At 48.2% G+C, this 20004-nt stretch overlaps 1 protein-coding gene across 5 annotated transcripts; it reads right to left on the bottom strand.

The window, feature by feature from the left end:
* Positions 1–405: 405 nt before the first annotated feature.
* On the bottom strand, positions 406–19772 carry STK11IP (serine/threonine kinase 11 interacting protein). 5 transcript variants are annotated; one of them, XR_008431830.1, is made up of 25 exons: positions 19577–19715; positions 19275–19477; positions 17130–17204; positions 16807–16902; positions 15789–15896; positions 15510–15581; positions 14401–14530; positions 14128–14231; positions 13244–13333; positions 12208–12249; positions 11553–11720; positions 11177–11258; positions 10700–11071; positions 10326–10516; positions 9239–9349; positions 8313–8508; positions 6418–6909; positions 4832–4947; positions 4543–4640; positions 4183–4361; positions 3851–3935; positions 3285–3367; positions 1550–1776; positions 965–1246; positions 406–722 (listed from the first exon to the last, which is right to left on the bottom strand). XR_008431830.1 is itself a non-coding variant. In XM_053947717.1 (24 exons), exons 1-24 carry the CDS (start codon positions 19629–19631, stop codon positions 1106–1108), a joined length of 3516 nt encoding a protein of 1171 aa, XP_053803692.1. In that variant the 5' UTR covers positions 19632–19772; the 3' UTR covers positions 406–1105. The 5 variants fall into 5 exon arrangements, 3 of the variants coding, with proteins under 3 accessions (XP_053803692.1, XP_053803691.1, XP_053803693.1); XM_053947717.1 differs by having other exon boundaries at positions 406–1246; positions 19577–19772; XM_053947716.1 differs by lacking the exon at positions 9239–9349 and having other exon boundaries at positions 406–1246.
* Positions 19773–20004: the final 232 nt, after the last annotated feature.

Here is a 20004-nt window from a genome sequence, read left to right as displayed (position 1 = left end):
TTGAAGAACCTAGAGGCAGGCACTCCCACCTCCACAGTCACACCAACAGCAGCTCCTGAGAGAGGCAAGCCTCTGAGGGCCTGTACAGCCAGTAAGCAGTGTGCTGGGCCTGAAAGGCCACAGGATGCCCACCTGAAGGCAACTGTCAAAGGAGAACACCACAACCTGTACCTGGTGTCAGTCTAATCCTGTTTAGAACTTGTTCCTTTGTTGCTGCTTGGAAGCCAGGAAGGTAGAGAAGATTAGCCTAGCAGCCCATTCACACCCACCCTGAACAGGACAGGGAGAATGGCCTGAATCTGATGAGATACTAGGGAACCCTTGGGGCAACGGCAAAGCTAGTATGGAAGCCCTTAGAAAGACATTACAACACTGCAAAAGAATGAAGCAAGGAATACATGACAATTCAATAAATATAAGCTTTTATTATAATAGAAAACAGTAAAACTCATGTTAAAATAGACTCTTGCTTTTGGACTTCTCAGAAAAAGCCTAAGCCTTGGTTATACTTGCTGGTGCCCATCAAGGTCCTGACCCCTAAGAAATGAGCAACACATTTCTGTGCTGAGAACCTTGAGGCTCCTTCCTCCTAGTGACAGTGAAAGACTACAGCAGCAGACTGAGCCATGCCCCATCAGGCAAAGAGGCAAGGGCTCTCTGTGGGGTTGTGTACAACATGCTTCATCCCCTTGTGCAATCAGGCTCCGGTTTGAAGCAGGTAGCTTTAGGGAAACCACAGACAAGAAGGAGGGAGAGGAAAAAAAAAATTATCAGCATATAATGATAGCTGTCCTGAAACAACTAAGAAGGCAGCAAATGCAACTGCCAGAAATGGCACCTGACTGCCTTTTGGTAGCTTACACACTATTACAAGGAACACTCTCCACCTTCTCCTTCAGTGGCCAGTCCAGTGCAAATAAATTACTGTGCAGCCTGAACCATCATGTGCTCCCCTCTTACTCACCAGAAGGGGCCAGGGGCAAGAGTAGAGTGGAAAGCAGAGGCCACAGGACAGCAAGGTCATATGGGAAGTGGAAGACACTTGTGCACCACTGCTGGCACAGCAGCACTTGACTCCAAGTCCCGCCCGCTCCAGCCACCAGGCTCACTCCAGTGCCTCATACACAGCCTTCCGGAGCTCGATTGAGAACATCTCCTCCCAGGGCCCACGGATCCACTCCACCAGCTCTACCAGGAGCTCAGGGCACTCTGTACGGATGTGCCAAGTGCTCTCTAGCTTCAGTACCTGGCAGGGAGGAGAGGTAGAGAGGTGAATGAGCAGACTGGCCTGACAGGTACCAATTAGCCCTGAGCCACCATCCCCCAGCACAGCTGCCGGTTCTTCCTAATTCCTCTGTGACCTCCTCCTCCCTCTCTGCTGCCAGCAGTTGAGTGTCCCTTGCATGACTTCCCACTGTGCTCCCTGGCTCTGTGGTACAAGGCCCTGGGTGAGGATGGAGATGACAGCCCCAAGACATTCTTGCAGGAACAGGATCTGAGCACAGTCAGCTCAGGTCAGCATGCTGAGCCCATGACCGCTCCCAGTTACCTCATCGTAAAGCATCAGCTTGATGTCACAAGGACAGAGGCGATAGGTTATGATATTGCTAATACTGGTGATTGGCTGCTTCTCCTTCAACTGGATGTTGCTCCTAGGAGGCATTTCTCCCTCATGGTCTTCATCCAAGGAGGGCTGCACCTGCCATTGGTGATTCTCCTCCAGCAGAAATAGCATGCTTCGGGTACTCAGCAGGGTCACAGGAAAAGCAGATGCCCCTAAAAGGATATGAGGGAATAAGAAAGGCTTCGCCGAGAGCCTGAGTCACCACAGAACCAGCTTTGCTCTCCATTCCTTCCCTAGGGAAATCCTTTACAGCAGCAGTAACTTGGGTGCACCACTTTATCCAGCTTCCTGACTGAAGAGGGGACCAGGGTACTGAAATGTGGCTGGGCTTGACCAGGTTATCCAATCTTGTTGCAGGAGCATGCACATGAAAGACCACTGCCCAGCAAGGCTCCATGCCCTCAAGTGAGGCAGGAGAAGTCACTTGAGTTCTTTGACCTCTTAAATAACATTTTACTACTCCTTAGTTAAAATTTGACAGCTGCAGCTCAAAGCCTGCCTTTTTTGGCCTGGATTTGTCTGGCTGCAGATATTTGATGGGTGGAACAGAGAGCACACACATCAAGTTTAATACCAAGCTGGGATGCATCATAAATATTACAGGAAATAAAATAGTTTTGATAAACTTTAGGGAACATAAATATAATCCAGCTATTTCAGTGGATGCAAATTAAAAGCACAAGAACTTGGGAATAAGTTAGATGCACAGCAATAGGGCACCATTAGCAAAACTGGCTGAGGTCACAGGGGATCACAAGCTCATGCAGCAGTATGTTGCTTTTCTCATCACATCTCACTCTTGGGAATTAGTAGGACTATCAGTAAGGGGATGTTTAATTAATCCTGTCTACTTGGTAATGAGATGTCAGCTGGAACTGTGTCCAGTTTTGGGCACCGTACTCTAAGACAGGAAAAAACTGTAGAGTAAGAAAAATGCACTGTAAGTTCTCCCTCTCACATACTATTTGTTCAGCTTGAGGATAGCAATATACATACTTCCCACAGATTCCTTTTGATCCTCACACTCTCACACCTCCCCAATGGTCAATGGTGACCAGGGGTGCAAAAGCTTTGCAAAATGGTCAGAATGTGATTAAGAGCTAGGCTGCTTTTTTTCAGTGTCCCAAGCTATGACAACGCTGGAATTGTTCACTGAAGACTCAAACCCTAAGTTTAACACATCTGTCCCTCAGCAAGGCCTGGAACAAAACTTGAAGGGCTCCAGCAGGCTTCTTCTGTACTATCATCTCAGGTTCTGGACACCTACTTCTGTTTTCCCAAATACAGGAGCCTTTCAGCAACTCACACAAACCATCTGTTTTTATGACTCCTCATCTTTCCCTCAGATCAGGGCAATGATACAGCCCTCAGATAATCTCTAGCTTCTCAAGCTGTCACCAAAACTGGTGTGCAAGACCAGCTCCTCCCTAGAGCCTAGACTTCCATGTAGCAAAGGACTGGGAGATTTGCTGGATGTACAGAAGTATGCTGCTATTCTACACAACCCAACACTACAAAAGAACCCTCACTCATGCCCCCACCCCATTTCACTGCTGGAAAAAGGGCACAGTTCTTTTCCCCTAGACTGTACACTAAAATCACAAGCATGTAAGCAGACAGCACAGCGTGTGGGACATCTGGCTACTGAAATCTCCTGTACCTTGGATCAGGTATGCCAGCAGGTAGAAGAAACAAGTGCCATCTGCAGCTGTAGAATCTGTGGTCTTGGAGTCCAGCAGAGGCCTGGAGGAGATACAACAGTGGGCTGATAAGGAAGCACTCTGTTTCCAGTCTAGGTTTGCTGTGAACTAGCTACTCTTCCCAGTCCTCTTGGGGAAGGGAAGAACCCATATCTCTTCAGATAATGCAAAGTCCTCCCTCTCCTGGTCCTCTGACTACCACCTTGACAGCCAGGAGCCAAATGTTTCTTGCAAGAAAGAAGGCTGCCCTATGCCTCCTGCTTTTTCTCCCTCCATTATAACCTGGCTCCTCCAGAAGAGCTGAAGTTGCCCTGCCTGGCTCAGCCCCTGACACCCTTTTGCCTGTTCACCCTCTGTGCAGCAGGCACTTGAGACAGCTGCCTTAAACCACTAACATAGGCCTGGCTGCAACTCCAGTAGTGCCTCCTTCTGTGCTACCCTGTTTCCAGCACCATGCTTCCCAGGGTCTGCTGGACAAGCAGACACCCCTTTCTACCTGAAATCCAAACTTCTCACAGGCTCTTACCATAGCCAGTGTTGGGGATTCATTTCCACAATGGGGATTTCCTTCACCTTACTCCTGTGCTTAGCAGGCAGTTCTTGCATGAGATCTAAAGAGGGGGAGAAGGCAGGTGTCTTTTACTGCAAACCCAAGGGCAGTACGCAACAGTTCAGGACACTTCTCTGCTGTTCAGAGAGGTTCCAAGTTGTGATGGCAGTGAGATTTTCTCACAGCTTTTTTTATGACCTGTCAAGAAGTTTATTTCCAACATATATCCAACAATAGCTGTCCTGATAGTTCCCCAAAAACAAATATTTCAAATCCTCTCCCCCACGCCCCTACAGTTCTACTCTTACCTGTCAAGGTCTGCAGGAACTGGTCACAGCAGCTTTGGTTCCGGATCAGCAGATTGTACGAAGTTTTTGGGTTCTCAAACTCCATTCGCAAGGTCTGGTGGCAGAGTCCCACTTCCAGGTGAGAAATATCAGATAGGTAGTGAGAGTCATTCTTCTTCAGCCAGTCTGCAGGTTGTCCCCTAATCACAGAGCACAGCCCTCAGCTGCAGCAGGCTGCCCCATCTCCTCTCCCATGTCAGACTGCAGCAGGGGGTTTGCCAGAAGAGCCTGTGCATGTCACCACCCCTCCAGGGTAAGGGCAGCAAGGCTAGCACAGGCTGGCACTACCCAGCACTCACAGACTTGCTGCAGGGTCCTCACCTGATAGCTCCAGTGACTTCCAGAACATAAATCTTGAGATCAGAAGCAACCAGGACTGAGAGGAACTCTTCTGGCCGGCCAAATTTCACCATGACCACCTAGAGCACACAGAGGGTGGGTCATAGCTTTGGCCTGCCCCTTGACAGCTCATCCACAGAAAGGCCAGACTCAAAGACAGTTCAGCTCCCTTCACATCCCACAGTCTCTGAGATGCCACCTCAGTGCAGAACTCACAGGGTGGCAAGGGAGACAGCAGAAAAGTTGTAGGAGTGGTGCTGTGAGAGCTCACCTTGAGGAAGCACTGGAACTCCTCAGCATTCTCCTCAAAGACTTCCATGTCCAGGTACAGCCTCAGGCGATGATCCACTGACCGGAAGTCCCTCGTGTTCAGGACACTGTTTACAGCTGAGGAGAGCAAAGGGCAGCAATGACACTGTCCACTGCCCGGGCAATCAGACAGGCACCAGGGCAGCAGTGTCACCCCCCTCTGCACACCTGCTTCCATCAAGTCTCTCCTCAAGACAAAGGGCCAAACCTGTGGGCTTTACAGGCCACAGGTCTCCATGTGGAGATAAAAGAGGAATTCATTGCTCCAACACTTGCTTTTTTTTTCAGATATACAAAGCTTTGGTCTAAGCCAGATTCAAACTGTGCTTGGCTGTTTAGTCACAGAAGGACACTGCTTTGCTGCTGGATTTGGCAGGAGGACAATTCTTTATCACAAAACCAGAAAGATATTTCTTATTTCAGTTGGTGTCAGCTCAGTTCAACTTTTTAACTAACTTTGATTGTGGCAAGGTTAAAGGGGCCTGAGGAAGACACAAATAAAACTGCTAAAGTGTATAATTAGGTTTGTCATGAAATTGTATAGCCAAAAACTTTATACAACAGCCACAGTACTGCCCAAGAGTTCAAACTTCCCAGCACAGCCTGCTCTCCACCAGAAACGCTACACTAATCAACCACTCCTCACCAGGAACTTTCCATAGGCTCAGTTTTAAATTGGGACCTCACAGTTTGACCCCAAAAAAGAGACTGCTTTATTTCTCATACTTCAACTGTACAAGACTGAACATAGCAACCGTAAAACTGTGATTCCACACTGACTCTTCTTTGAGGCACAGCAGTCTTGAAGGACTGGGGGAGACCTCTATAGATGAAGAAAACAATAGGCTGTAAATCAGAACTACACTCAGCTGCAGTAGAGTCACTTGCTGGGCTAGACCAGATAACCTCCACAGCTCCTTTCCAACTTGTTATTCTGTAAACCACAAGCTGATACCCAGGCAAAGGCAGTCTGCTACATCAGAAATCCAAGGTCCTTCAGAAAAATCATTTGTGGACCTCCTGTCTTGCATGACAGCTCTCACACAGCCAGCATGCAGTCTCTTGGACAGGTTTTGTCATCTGAAGCTCACAAAAAAGTGAGGAAAGCACAAACAACTGTAGATCCACAAACCAGAGCCTCCTACCAGCACAGCAACTCACAATGCACTTAAGCCAAAGAATAAATACAGAGGAATTGTGCATACTATTTTCCAAAGGTAATGCTCCAGCTGGCAGCTCATGGATGCCACAGGAACGCAGTGTGTCCATAACTGAGCAATGCAGCTTCCAGAACAAGACCCTATTACTCAGACTCTAAGCAATAATAGGTATTAGGAGCTGACTCACTTTTCCTATCTTCAGGCATGAGGATTTAACAAAGAGGGGAATCAAAATCTCTGCTCATAAGAACCATATGTTTATGGCTGCTCATACTTGATGTCCCCCTTCCCCATTAAACAAGAGGAAGTGTACCCTGCAAGCACCAATGATAAAACCAGCAACAAGCTGTCAACACCCCTAAACCCTGCACAGCTTCCTCATACTCACAAGGACTGAGATTCCATGTTTCCTCGGACTCAGAGTTCAAAGAGAGCGGGGAAGGAGTGGGCCCCCGAGAAACACTGTAATGGTAGCTTCCCATCAGGCTGCCCCCATTGGTGTCCGTGTGGCTGAGGGACAAGTACTGGCTCTTCACGCCCTGCTCCTTCCCACAGCTGCCCTCTGATCCGTGGCAGGTGGGATGAAGAGTGCTGTCAGGCTCAGCGCTCGGCTCCGGGCTCCTGGTGCTGTTGCTGGTGTCTATCTCCGAGCTGTCCTCCCCACCAATGTAGAACTTCCTGCTCTCACTGGCCAGGACAGATGTTTCCTCTGGGCCCTCCGGCTGGCTGCCTCCCTCCAGCACAGAGTCTGACAGGTCCTCACTCGTGCTGTCGGCACCAGGCGGCAGAGGTGTGCTGGAGCACTCCTCTGAAGGCAGAATGACCACGTGGTCACTGGAACAAGTGGGACAGGCTATGGGCTCACCAGCTGCTGCAGGACCTGTGAAAGATTTTGTCAGGTATAAAGAAAAGCCAGAACAGCTCTCCCTAGCAAGATTTTACTTTCCCCCACCTCCTCTGCAAACCATGAACCCTCCCTTTTCCAAGTAGAGAATAGTTACAGTCTGACTTGAGCAGCTTGTTGAGCAACTTGTTCAGAAGCATATCCTACATACCTCCCCTCACAAATCAACCGGAAATTCTGGATCAGTGCCACATGAAATAGTTCTGCTCAGATTTAGGGTGCCCAGTGTGTGCTGTGGTTGCAACTGAAACTGTATCAGGGCTTTGTCTCATGACTTTCCTCCACTTCACAGCTGCAAGTGCTCACATAACCTTGGAAGCCCAAGCTCATGACCAGTCAATCCAATCTTCCTTAGCCACCTCCATTCCCAGCATGCTGTGTCCCTTCCCCAGCTGTCCTCATCCCTTCTGACACTGATTCCTGTTGCTCCCTTCACCCATACCAGAACAAATTCCCAACTGGATCATGGGATTCCCATTACTCTGGCAGAGAGAAGAAAGTATCCTGGGGTGGAGAAATGCTGCAGCCAGGACAGCACTTCTGTGTTCACTGCAGTACTTCAATCCCAGGATACTTTGTCAAACAGCATCTTTTCAGCTACAGCACTCCCCACTTCAAATAGAAACTGAGCTTTGAAAAACACAGCAATCAAAAGATGCCTACTCATGACTAGTCACATCTCAGCTGAAATACCACATCTAGTTTTAAACAGCCAAAGAAAAATGTAGACAAATAGGAAAAAGTACAAAGACCAGCAAGAAACTGAATGTATGAGATATGACTGACAAGCAAATTTTCTAGAGAATTGATATTATTTAGTCCAGAGGACAGAAACCAGGAAAAGCTGCCAGGGGGGAACAATGGCCTTCAAGTACAAAAAAAGGAATAAATTGCTCCTCCAAAGTGGCAGCAAGAGTGGGCTCAAGATCACAGACAGGGAGACTTAGATTAGGGCTCTGGTTGTTTCTCTGATGTCCAACAGCCAAAGTTTCACCTAAAATACTGATGCAGATTCCCTGGAAGCTTCCATTAGCAAAAGCTCTTTAGAACAAATAAAGTCTCTGCGGCAGAACTGACTACATCACCTTTAAGTCCTCTCCCAGACTTCAGTTTCCAGCACCTTTGTGTTCCCCTAGGCTACCCAGAACAGGAGTGCTGTTTGCTTAACCTTAATCCAGTGGTTTTTTCCTGCCAGGAAACAAGGCAGGCTTTTCCCAGTCCAAGTAGGCCAAGTGAGAGTTCATCCCACAATAGGTTTTAAATTCCAGTACAGACAACACATCTCCTATACATTCCATGCTCTGCACCACAGCTACCACTCTAGAAGTCTGCCTGGGCATTAATTAGCAAACATCCTTCTTCTGGGCACTACAGCCTACCTTGATCTGAGGCAACTAGAGTCTCCAGGATTTTGGTGTCTCCAAGCTCTGAAGAATAGGAACCTTGATGCCAGGGGGGCAGGGACTGTGAAAACTCCTGCTTGCATTTCAGGCACTGGAGCTTCATGCATCCCTTCTCTTGGTCCTGATTTTGCCGATTCTCCTCAACAGCTGGGGACAACACTTTGAGGATACACTATAAATAGCAGCACAGGGAAAAGGATGCTATCAGGTAGCTATGATTGTCCTAATAAAAATCAAGCTTCTGACACCAGCAAGTCTTTTCACATGCCTCACTATAGCATTTCAGAGTGTAAGGGGAAGAACATTTCCCAGTTGTGCAAAACTTGCCAGGGGCATGGAGCTTCACTGCAGTAGACCAAGACAACTGGTTTTTGCAGGTCTGTGCCTGAGAGTTACATACTGACAGGCTCCCTCTAGAACTCTGATCTCAAAGGTCCCATCTATTTGTGTCTTGTGTCTAACAACTTGTTTAAATGTACTTAAATGGTATCTTGAGAGAAATTAATGAATTAGAGGCCAGAGTCCCTACAGCAGCTGTGTGGACATAGCACTGACATTCACTGTCCAGAGGACCAAGCACAGGCCAGCACATCACTCAGCACCCACAAAACATGACACTGCATGTGCACAAGTAATGATCACTAGCTTGACTACAAACTTTTCAGACCAAGAGGGAGAAAATTGCAAGACTCTCTCCTTGACAGCAATGTTTATGCTACAGGAGCTCCACTGCCCATGGCCATGCTCACAGGGCCCTCCACAAGTCATCTGTGCAAAGAAGAAATCCCAACAAGCCAGACACGGGCAGCAGGTGCTCACATACTCTGAGAACAGCAGCCCTATGCTGCTGGAAGAATTCAGTGTCTTGCAGTAACACTTCCCCCTCCCCAAGCCTCCCCCACCTGCAGACACTGCTCCGGGCAGTCGTCAAGCACCACATATCTGCGCTTCTGCCGGTCCTTGCGAATGTAGCTGAAGTGCAACGTGAGGACAGGGAAAACTCGCTCCAGGTCCTGCAGGAGACAGAAAACACCTTTCTAGGATGAGGGAGAAGCTTTCACAGACTACATTTGCTTGCAAACAGCTGAAACATGGCCATACAAGCACTTAATTTAGTGTATCCTAATCATCCCTCCACAGCTGATAGCATCTGGGAGTCTGGTAAAATGGGCAGAAAAAAATAAACAAATATGAAGCTAGTAAGTGCTGACAAGACTTGCACTGAGTGCTTGAAAAATTGCATAAGCGCTTGAAACTTAAAACAGTAACTCTCAAGGCCTAGAACAAAGCATTTCAAACAAAATACCTTTTTCATGAAGGTATTTCAGAAGAATATCAAACCACAAACATTCAAAGAGGCACAAGGGCAGGGTTTAAAAATGAGTTGGAGCTTTTAGAGAAAACAGAATTAGAGAAACCTGTGAATATGTCTGTATACAGACTGAATGTTAAAATCTTACCACAAGGAAAAGGGGATTTCCAAACTCCCTTTCTAAAGAACCACAAAAGCCAAATAGGGCTGGTAATGCTAAAGTGTGTACCTAGAGCAGATAGCAAACTGCCCACTGAGCTGCCAGGAGCCTTTTAAACATCACACTAGGCTCTGTGCTGCTCTAGAAACAATGCAATCCACAAAGAGTCCTCCGAGGCCAGGGTGATATCCCAGCAAGGAATGGAGGAAGGAGATCTCCATTTCATTTAAGTTTCTCTTGAGAAGTCTCTCATTCCTCCACACCAAAACAAGTCCAGTCATTGCCTTTAAATTCCATCTTTTGAAGAGATTTAATGCTGGCTTCTGCTGCATTATCATAGGTAGTCTAAGCAATACATATGTCATTAGCTACACATGCATTGGGTTGAAGGAATGCTCAATCAGGCTTTGCAGGAGCTAGGAAAACACCTGCAGGATTCTCAACGGAAGCCCAAATCCAGAATACTGCCATACACAGGGAGTAAGATGATAAAGGCTCACAGAAAAGTGTAACTCACCATCCTTTTCCAGGTCAATTCAGAGGTCTCCACATTCTTCAGGCATTTCAGCTCCAGCTTGTGAAGAACTCTGGCAGCCTTCAGTTCCACCTCAATCACATGCTTAGCTGTGACTCGCAGGAAGATCCAGTCTGGCTCTGGGTCCCCTTCACCTTCTATTTGGCTCACCAGCACTGGCTGGCACAGGTCCACTGCCAAACAAGACACAATACAGGTCAGTACAGGCAGCAGGCCTTCAGTCCTGCTAGACCCAAGTCCTTAGTATTCCCACAATACTGGGCATCATGATACAGCTTCAGAGACAAATCACATTTGATTAATCTATTTTGTTGTCATCCAAGCCCTTAAAAACAGCACTAAAAGGACCTGTTTACCTTCTACCTTCTCCTCTTCTTCTTCTCCAAGCATTAGCTCATCTGCCTCCTCTTCTCCTCTCTGTTCTCCTTCCATAGGCTCATCCAGCTGTACTTCAGGCTCTTCCTCCTTTGCAGTGTCGTCCAAAGGAGGAGAAGATCTTTCTTCCTGCGGTAATACTTGGGGCTTTCCTTGCTCTGGGTCAGAGCTCTCACTCTGCAAGTCCATTGCAGCAGGTCTGCCTGTGATCTCATCTGCAGAATGGCTGCGGGACATGATGGGCACTTGGTCATGCTCCTCCAGGTGTCTCTTGTACTGCAGCCAGTCAGCACCAAAGCGATCTCTGAAGCTGGCCAAGCGCTTCATCTCCTTCTGATGCTCTAGGACCAGACCTGCAAAGAGAAAACTGGGGAAGTATGAAGGTAGTCACCAGGCCAGAGCACTCTTACTGTGGGCAGTTTAGCTGCAATGTTATTAAGGAAGACGACAAGCCTCACCAGCAGAGAGGGGTAATGCCTGCGGCTCGTGTTCTGTGTCACTTGGCTCCGAAATACTTGCTCTGCGCACTTTGACTTTTCCCTGGAAAAAAACAGGAAAAAAGTAGTTGTGAGGAATTAAAACAATGAAAACAGCACCTGGTGAAGTGCTCTGCCAAGCTGAAGGGCTTATAGCTGTTACAGTGTAGGGACACACCCTGAAACACTTGTGAGGGTATATGAAGATTAATTTTAAAGTCCCTTCCTAACACAGCAGTGTAGAGGCTCACTAACCATGCAGTCAGTACCAGACCACATCTCACTGCAGGAGGCTTTCATGTCAAGGCAGCCCCTTCACCCAACATGCCAGCTACATGGCCATATGTCAGTCCCAGACCTTGCTTTTCTTTCGAGGGACCCTGATGGCCACATTCTCTGATGGGGACTGACTGTCGCTGAAGTCTGCAGCACAGGAGCTCTCCAGTGCACTGCGGTCCAGTGCAGTCTTCTCTGAGGTAGAAGTGTGGATGGACTGGGACACACTTTGCACAAGTCTTGGAAGGTGCTAAAGCAAGAAAAATAGAGTATTTCCAGCTGAGTGCAAAGGACAGATAAGGTAACCAAGCCACAACTCAGGCTGACAGCTTTCCTGCTCCTCACCCCAAGCTTTCACCATCTCAGTCAAAACACTGACAACAGATCCTGCCTGATTGACTGGATTGTTTATCACAACCACTCTCATTTACCTCATTCTCTGCCTTTCTTAAAAACTGATAACTATTTTGCTGACATGTAGAGCAAGTGTCAAGTACCATACAGTACCTGAAAAGGAAACAGGCAAGTCTCCAAATCCTGCAAGGCTACAAAAGCCAGAATAAATTACACTGGCCAGTTCCAACAATTATTAGGAATCAGCATGAACTGAGACAAAACGATCTGTGTCAAAGTCAAGGTAGCCCATAAAGATTTAATAGGACACACGACAACGCAAAAACCTGTCAGAGTTCCCAGTCCCAAAGCCAGCAAGATCAGTTTTTAACAATTATACTTACCATTAGGTCTGAGGAAGAGAGTGGCTCCCCGTCCAAGAAGAACTGTAATTAGAGACCCATTTGCAGTCAGATTCCATTTGGCTGGCACATACTCAGGACAACTTCTGCTGACTCCTACTTCCCTTCAAGCCACCCTAGGGTTGGGATCCCTGGCAAAAGACTGCAAGGAAACAACCCTGTTCCTGCCTATCCACCATTCCTTTAGCTGTAGCTACCTACAATAGTATATCAGGCCAGAAGGGACCGTTGTAGTTTTCCTGTTTACAGATTTCATAACTTCCAGAAACATATCCAAGACAGTTTGCGGAAGCGATACAATGGATTATTCTACAACAACTCGAATTGTTTTGAAAGGTACTCACTTTCACCTCAAAGCCTGTATCCTACTTCTAGCCTGACTCCACATAGCTTCCAGTAATTTGAGCTCAGTGAAGCTTTTTCCAAGATGCAGTTTGAAGACAATGAATCCAGCCACTTGCCACTAATATGAAGGCCAGACCAGCTCTGGAACACCTTTGACCCTTAGCAAGTAAGTTTGTTTTGCTAAATTGCCAGAACACTGGCTTTGCTGGCTTCTTTATTTGAAATCAGATTACCAAGAACTGACCTAAGCACTGGACTGTAAGGGAACAGTAATGACACCTGACTGAGAGCAGAGTGAAGGAGACACAGAGGTAGCTGTGGCTGCCAAAGTAATACATACTTTGGTAAGGTGGGCAAAGACTCTGAGCTCCTTCTTTGCACAGTCCAGCTACATTATTACTATCTAGCATGAACAGAGTAAAGTTCTGAGCAAAACTGAAATAGTTTTGAGGTGTTGCAAACCTGAGATCAGTATTCAACTCTGTGCTGGCTAGTACATCACGTAAAAATTTAAGGTTAAACTACTCTACTGCAGGTAAAGAAAAAAAAAAAAAAAAGCAACCATAACATAGCTGGAATAAATCTGCAAGTTTCCTCTCCCTCATTTGCCCTGAGTGTTAGAACACCCTATGCCTTCAACAGCAGGGGCAGAAGGCAGGTGGCTAATACTCACATTGGAGAAGGCGGCCCTGGGAGACACATGGACAAGGGCTGCAGATCGGTGATTTTGATGGAACCATATTGGGTTTCCCTCCAAATGCAGCTGGGTGAGGGAAACAGACAAGTTGTTACTAGAAGCAATAGTCTCTACCCAAGTCTATCCTACCTGCAGGCTCCAGTCTTTCTCTCTGCTTCAAGAAATATCCTTGTAGTGGAACAGTTACCAAGCCAGGAGAGGACTAGGCTTTTAAAATGCTTCTTGAAATTAGCTCAGCAAATAGAGAAGCAGATTAAAGTACCTCCTATTCATGACCTAAATCATTATGAGCTTTTTCAGTACTGACTCTGAGAAGTGTTGAAAGAACAGTCCTTTGCAGGCCCAGAGAAGGTGCAGATGTCCCATCCCTGGAGGTGTTCAAGGCCAGACTGGATGCAGCTTTGAGTAACCTGGTCTAGTGGGAAGTGTGTCCCTGCCCAGGGCAGGAGGGTTGGAACTAGATCTTTGAGGTCCCTACCAATTGAAACCACTCTCTGATTCTATGATCTTCCTTCACAAGCACTATAGTGACTGCCATGCTCCTTCAGACTTCTCTGAACACACAAATCCACAACAGCATTATGGGAGGATCTTTACTGAACTTGACAATGTTAAAATCAGAAAGGATGAGCAAGGAAGTGGGGATGAATATAGGAAAAAAGTTTAGCTTAGGAAGGGTCACTAAAAATGAAGGCTGAAACACAGCTGTCTAAGGTTCCCCCATCAGTTTCCTGCAATAAAATTAAATGCTCAAGAGTTGAACTTATCTTTCAAAACTCTCTGGTTACCACAAAGTCTCCATCTTGCACATCCTGACCATGAAATCCCTAATTTACCAACCCATCAGGCTTTATGCTTACTTTTTTTAAATAGTGCAGAGTGGACAATGGTGCCAGCTGGGCATGTTCCAGCAGCAGGTTATAGGCCACATCCAGGTGCTGCAGATTCACAAGCTGTTCCACCCCTGTGAACAAATCAAGAAGCCACCAGCATGCCAGACAACATAACTTAGGAACCTTCCCCAAAACCAAACCCTAGTAAAGATACTTGTGCCCAAGATTTCAAATTCTGTTTGTTCTCAAGGACGACAGGAAGGCTTCAAACTCAGAAATGCTTCTCTCTTGTGGGCTCACCATTAATGCTGTCCAGCTCATTGTTGCGCAGGATCAGAGTCACCAGCTTGGATCGGCTGAAGATGCCAAGGCTTGGCACCTTGGACAGGAAGTTGTACGCCAGATTGAGGTATTCTAGCTCTGTAAGGGTCTGTTCAGAGAGAAGAGCAGCATTGGATCAGTTGGGACCTTATCTCAAAGCCTGGCCCTGAACTCAAGGCAGGGCACTAGCTTCTACCATTTTTTTCATCCCAAGAAGGTCAACCAACAAGTGAGCTTCTTTAGACTGTTTCTGCAGGAAGAGTTCGATGTTCACATTGGGAGTGGTTTGTTTAGGGGCACTCAGCATCATCTGACTGCTTTACAGAATTTGCCAGGAGCACCTTCCTCTTTCCTCGCCAACTTTGATGGAGCATAGGAAAGGACTGGGCATCCTGTGCCAGCAAAAGGAGTGAACTACCAAAATAAACCCTTTCATAAGGGTTTACTTACAACCCTTTTAAAGATGATGCGGAATGATACATTGTGAGCCCCACCAACTCCATGAAAAGCTGTTTCATAGCCTTCCTTCACAGAAGCAGATTGAGCCCAGCAAAGCATGGATTTCACTGCTGTTTCCCAGAAACACACATGCCATTGTGATGGACTATTCTTTTTCTAGAGTAACTGACTGATTTCTGAGAGCAGGAAGTAAATGCTACCTGCAGTTTGAACAAACTGAACAGTAAGCTTCTACAGCCCCATGCCTGGCTACATAATTCTCGCCTGCTGCACAGATTACAGCAAAGTCTTGGCCACAGTGGAGTGTCCACCCTGTGAGGGGCTGTACACACAGAGTACAGTGTGTGTATCAGTGCATTTACCACTCAGCCATGCTGGACTGCCAAGTGACAACTAGAGCTAACTCTCTGTCTTAGAGGTGAGGAACACTGCCTTCTCTGCCTCAGTGGCGCTCGGACTGCACATACAGGACAACGGTTTTCTGGCAGTAAGTGCTAATTCTAAGCCACACCACATCAGTGATTTCTTTTATTATACCTCACCTAGTAGGAACGTGATGTCAGTGATTACAGAATTTTAGCAGCATCCTCTGCACAGGAGGCAACTGCCGGTCAGCCCAAAATACTCACCGTTAAATAGTGCTCACAATCCTGGATCTTGTTGTGACTCAAATCCAAGATCCTCAGAGCATTTAGTAATTGCTGAGAGACAAAAAGATACTAGATCAGATCCTACAACTGTCTCTGTTACAGCGTGAAAAGCCTCTCCTGCTGGGAGAGGCCAGCAAAATTATCACTGCCCGCTTCCTCCCACCCAGACGTAGCAGCAGCAGTAACAGAAGGCCTGGCTCTTGGCTGTGATCATCTCCTCTCTTCTCTGCAGCCATGCAGGAAGGATGCCCCACTCACCAGTGAGTCATCCAAGGCAGTGATTGAGTTATAGCTGAAGTTCACGGTCTGCAGTTCCAACCATGGGAGAGCACAGCTCAGATCTCCACCGCATGCTGAAATTATTTCCTAGGAGGAAGAGAGGAGCCGTACCTTGGTGAGTACTAGCTTTTATAGTAAAAGCAGATGAACACAGGAGAACAGTCTAGAAGGTGGCTGACATACTGTGCTTTACAGACCTTGTCTTGCTTAGAGAGGCAGTGACTTTTATGCCCCTAATTCAAGTATTTGGAGGTGGTGGGAATCCCACGGCCAGATATTTAGAAAGAAAGGAGACGCTTTTGTTTCCTACTCTGAAGTGCCAATAGTTAACCTAATCTGTTAGATTTCTTAGGCTCAGAACACTGAGCACAAAGATTCATGCTAACAAAATCATTTCAGGCCTCCCTCAAACAAAAGCAAGATACATACTTGTATCCTGACAGATAAAAAAAGCTCTGCAAGCACTCCCTACCATCAGCCCCTGTTCTCCAGCAGGTGTCTGCTTCTACATCCCAGAGAGAAGCCTAGAGGTCCACAGCCAGCACAGAACATGCTACTCAGTTCTTCATGGCTGGAGCTTGCCTTCATGTCTCAGAAATCTGCTGGGCAGCAGCGTAGGTACACTGGGGTACAGCATTTCCTCTGACAATAAACTCTAAAAAGGCTGCTGCGGTACAATGAAATAAACCTTGACCAGCTGCAGGCCTTGAATGTGCAAACAGCCAGATACACAGAGCTGTCAGACCTAGCTGACACAAATGTTGTCTAGAACTAGAAATTCTCAAGCAGCTAAAGAGAAGATTACAGAGCACATGTGCTTGCAAGCAGGGAATCCTTCAACACTGCTTGAGAAAGGAGAAGGGAGATGAAGCCATACACAACATGAATGAATAAAAGGGCTAACACTGTCTCCTACATCTTCCCTGTGTGAAGAGCTGTAGGATCAAGACAGCCTTTCTCTTGCAATTTACTCCATGAGCTGTGTAGAGACACTCACCTCCAGTGTACTGATACATTTGCAACAGGTTAGAGATTCCAGCTGAGAATAGACAAATCGCAGTCCCCGGAGGCAGTGTGGAGGGACAGACCTCAACTGCAGGAGCGATGAGAAAGTAAGAACAACAGACATCAAAATGTTACACTGGTCGAGCAGATCCAAGTTTTACCCCAGGCAAGTGTTGCAGGAGTTCAGTCTTAGCCTTTCAGGGAAGCCACAAAAGCCTACCCAGTTTTTAGGAGTAGAGGCATTCTGCAACCACAAAACTAGCCAAGAAAACCCAAACAGCAAGACTCAAAACCACTCTTGCCGTCTATACTTACTTCCAGATGCCGGAGGGACTTGAAAGGGAAGATCTTCACAGCAGATTGCAAAACACAGTTTGGAACATGAACAAGCTGGAGAAATGAGAAAAGAAGTCTCATGTCAAGTTTAATTTGTGCTGCATTACCACCTACCTGATGCACCAACTGCAGCACCTTGAACAGGCTGTCCCTCCAGCTCTGGTAATCCCTTAAAAGCTCTCTCCCAGTGCTGGTAGTGGCACTGTCTCCCCAGATCCATAGTACAACAGAGGCCACAGAGTATGTTAGCAAGTGTAGTCTTCCAGCCCACAGAGCTCCTCTTCACCTCCCCTGCCCACATGGCTACACTACTTTCAGCACCACTGGGAGGCCTGACAGCTGGATTCCTCATCAGCTATAACCAGCAAATCTACTAAAGACAAAACTAACTGCTGGAGGTATGTTTATCAAGCAACTGAGTAGAATAGCACTCTGGTGGGAGGTGTGCATGTGCATTTCACCACAAGAGGCCAAATAAGGCAAATCACAAGCAGATAAAATGGAAAACAGAGTCGGTCTCCAAGGCACTGCTAGTGTTAGACTGAGGCGGCTGCAAACCTCCTCTTTGTATTCTGTAGTACAGCCACAGGCCCTTTCAGCACAGGGCAGTTAGGCTGTGTTCATGTACCATAAAGCAGCCTATTAAAACCACCTTCTAATGCTTTCTATGGACAGTGCATAAACAGTATTTCTGGCTGCTATTGAAAGTGAGTAATGAAATAGTTACCGCTTCTACTGTAGACAGTAAAGTACAACCAGAAAGACCATCTCTGCGAGTTACATATACACTCGCACAGAAGTGACTCATCAGATGCAGAACAGACATCCTAAGGCCTCATCACCACTACTGCTTCCACAGCTACAGCCCTGCCAGGAATGAATCACTGCCCACTGCCTGCCAGCACTAATGCTGCACATTGAACAAGAGTATTTGTAATGGGAGCTTGCACTGGCAAGCTCTAATGACCAGTTCTAGCAAAGTTTATTTCAGATGACATTCTTGCTGTGTGTCTTGATCATCTCCTCTCCCTCCACTGTCTTCAAAATCTGTCAGGCTGATATAAATTATTAGCTTTTCCAAGTAAACCAGTTACCAGACATCAATGGGCAGCTTCCCCTTCTTTAAAGGCTTGTTGCAGAGAGAGCACATTTTCTAGTGAAGAGGAGCACTCACCACAACATCCTCCTGATTGCAGTGTCCCTTCTTGCCTCCTCCTGCCGGGAGACCCATGTTTCTCCACAGACTCTGGGCCCCACTCTAATCTCCCCACTCACTACACTGTTACAAAATCCTCCCAACAACATTCTGATACTGCTCCACTCTCACAGGAAAAAAACGTTTTTAAAGACATCACAGATTTTATTGCTCAGCCGCAATACCTTTTGAGCCCCACTTTAGAACCCAAACCAGCTGCTAATGCCTCTTCTCCTTTCAGGCTCCTTTCACCTCTTCTACCCATCCAGCATGTATCAGTACCAAGTAGAATCATGTGCAGCACCACTGCACATGCCACCTTTCAAAAACCTCTCTGAAGAATTTCTTGATCTGCAGTTTTATCTTTATTACGGTTTCTTTACTACAGCCTATTTATTGTTAAAATTAATGAGGATATGTTACTAGAAATATCCTGTGCTGTGGAACTGATCAACCAGAACCACTGTTCAGGCTGCCGAAGTAAGCAGCAACCTCAGAGTGCACAGAACATCTGACCCCTCTGCTCAAGTTCCCTGGCTCCGCTGCCTTGGGCACATCAATCATCACTCTGGGAGCACTCAGCTGTGCTCAGGTGCCAGATATGCCTGAACTGCTCGAGCCCTTCAGGAAATAATCATTTCCCCAACAATGACAACACCTTACCAAGGTCAGAACTTAATTAACTCCTGCTGCCCCCATTTTTAACTCCGAGAAACTTTCCGCTGACTTGCACGGCTGATCCTAGGTAAGCAGCTATATACTATCGTGCTAAGCAACGACTCCACGCAAGAGCCCTGGGAGAGCCCTCTGACCCACGGAGCCTGCACGTCAGACGGGGACAATGGGCACCAGAGGAGGCTGCTCTGAAGCTGTGCCTGCCACCTCCACTGGCCGGCCCTGCAGCACCCCCGGCCCCGCTACGTACGGACCTTCAGAGAGTGAGTCTTCTGCAGGACGTCGAAGAGGAACTGCGCCTGGAGGATGGCGGCTGTCTCGGCGGGGTGCGAGGGCAGCGCCACGAAGCCCCGGTTCTGGTTGCGGAAGCCCAGGTGCTGTTCGAAGACCTGCGTGAGGTGTTGCAGGGTGGAGGTGAGCAGCGTCAGCGTGCTGGAGCCGTCCAGGACGAGGTCCCCTGCAGGAAAGGGAAAGGACGGGCCAGGCCGTGAGCGCCCACATACCGGGGGCACTGACACGACCCGGCCCAGCGAGGCCCGCGGCGGCCGCCACTCACCGGCATCCTGCAGCAGCCGCGCCAGGCCGCGCACCAGCGTCTCCGCCGCCGCCATCTGCAGCGGGGAGGCCGAGGCGACTCCGGCCCGGTTGGCACGGCCCGGCACGGCCGGTCCCGCCGCCGCTGCGCCGCTCTTCCGCGTTACCGCCGAGGCGCGCCCTTCCGCCGCACCAGCGAGGCGGCCGCCGCTCACATCCGGTTGCCATGGAGCCCGCCCCAGCGTCCCCCTCCCGCTCGGCGGGGCCCTCGCCCCCCGGCCCCCGCCCCGCCGCCGTCCCGCGCCGCCGCCCCGCAGCCCCCCCGGTAAGCGGCGGAGGCCCGGCAGCGGCGGCGGTCGGCGCGGAGCGGGCCGGGCCGACGGGAGGCCGGGGAGCAGCGCCGCCCGCCGCCGGCGCGGCGCGGCACGGCACGTGTCGGGCGGAGCGTGG

Source organism: Vidua chalybeata, chromosome 7 (assembly GCF_026979565.1).
Source record: "Vidua chalybeata isolate OUT-0048 chromosome 7, bVidCha1 merged haplotype, whole genome shotgun sequence".
Taxonomy (NCBI): domain Eukaryota; kingdom Metazoa; phylum Chordata; class Aves; order Passeriformes; family Viduidae; genus Vidua; species Vidua chalybeata.
Note: the sequence above shows the minus strand (reverse complement) of the source record. Positions and strands in the feature narration are given on the sequence as shown.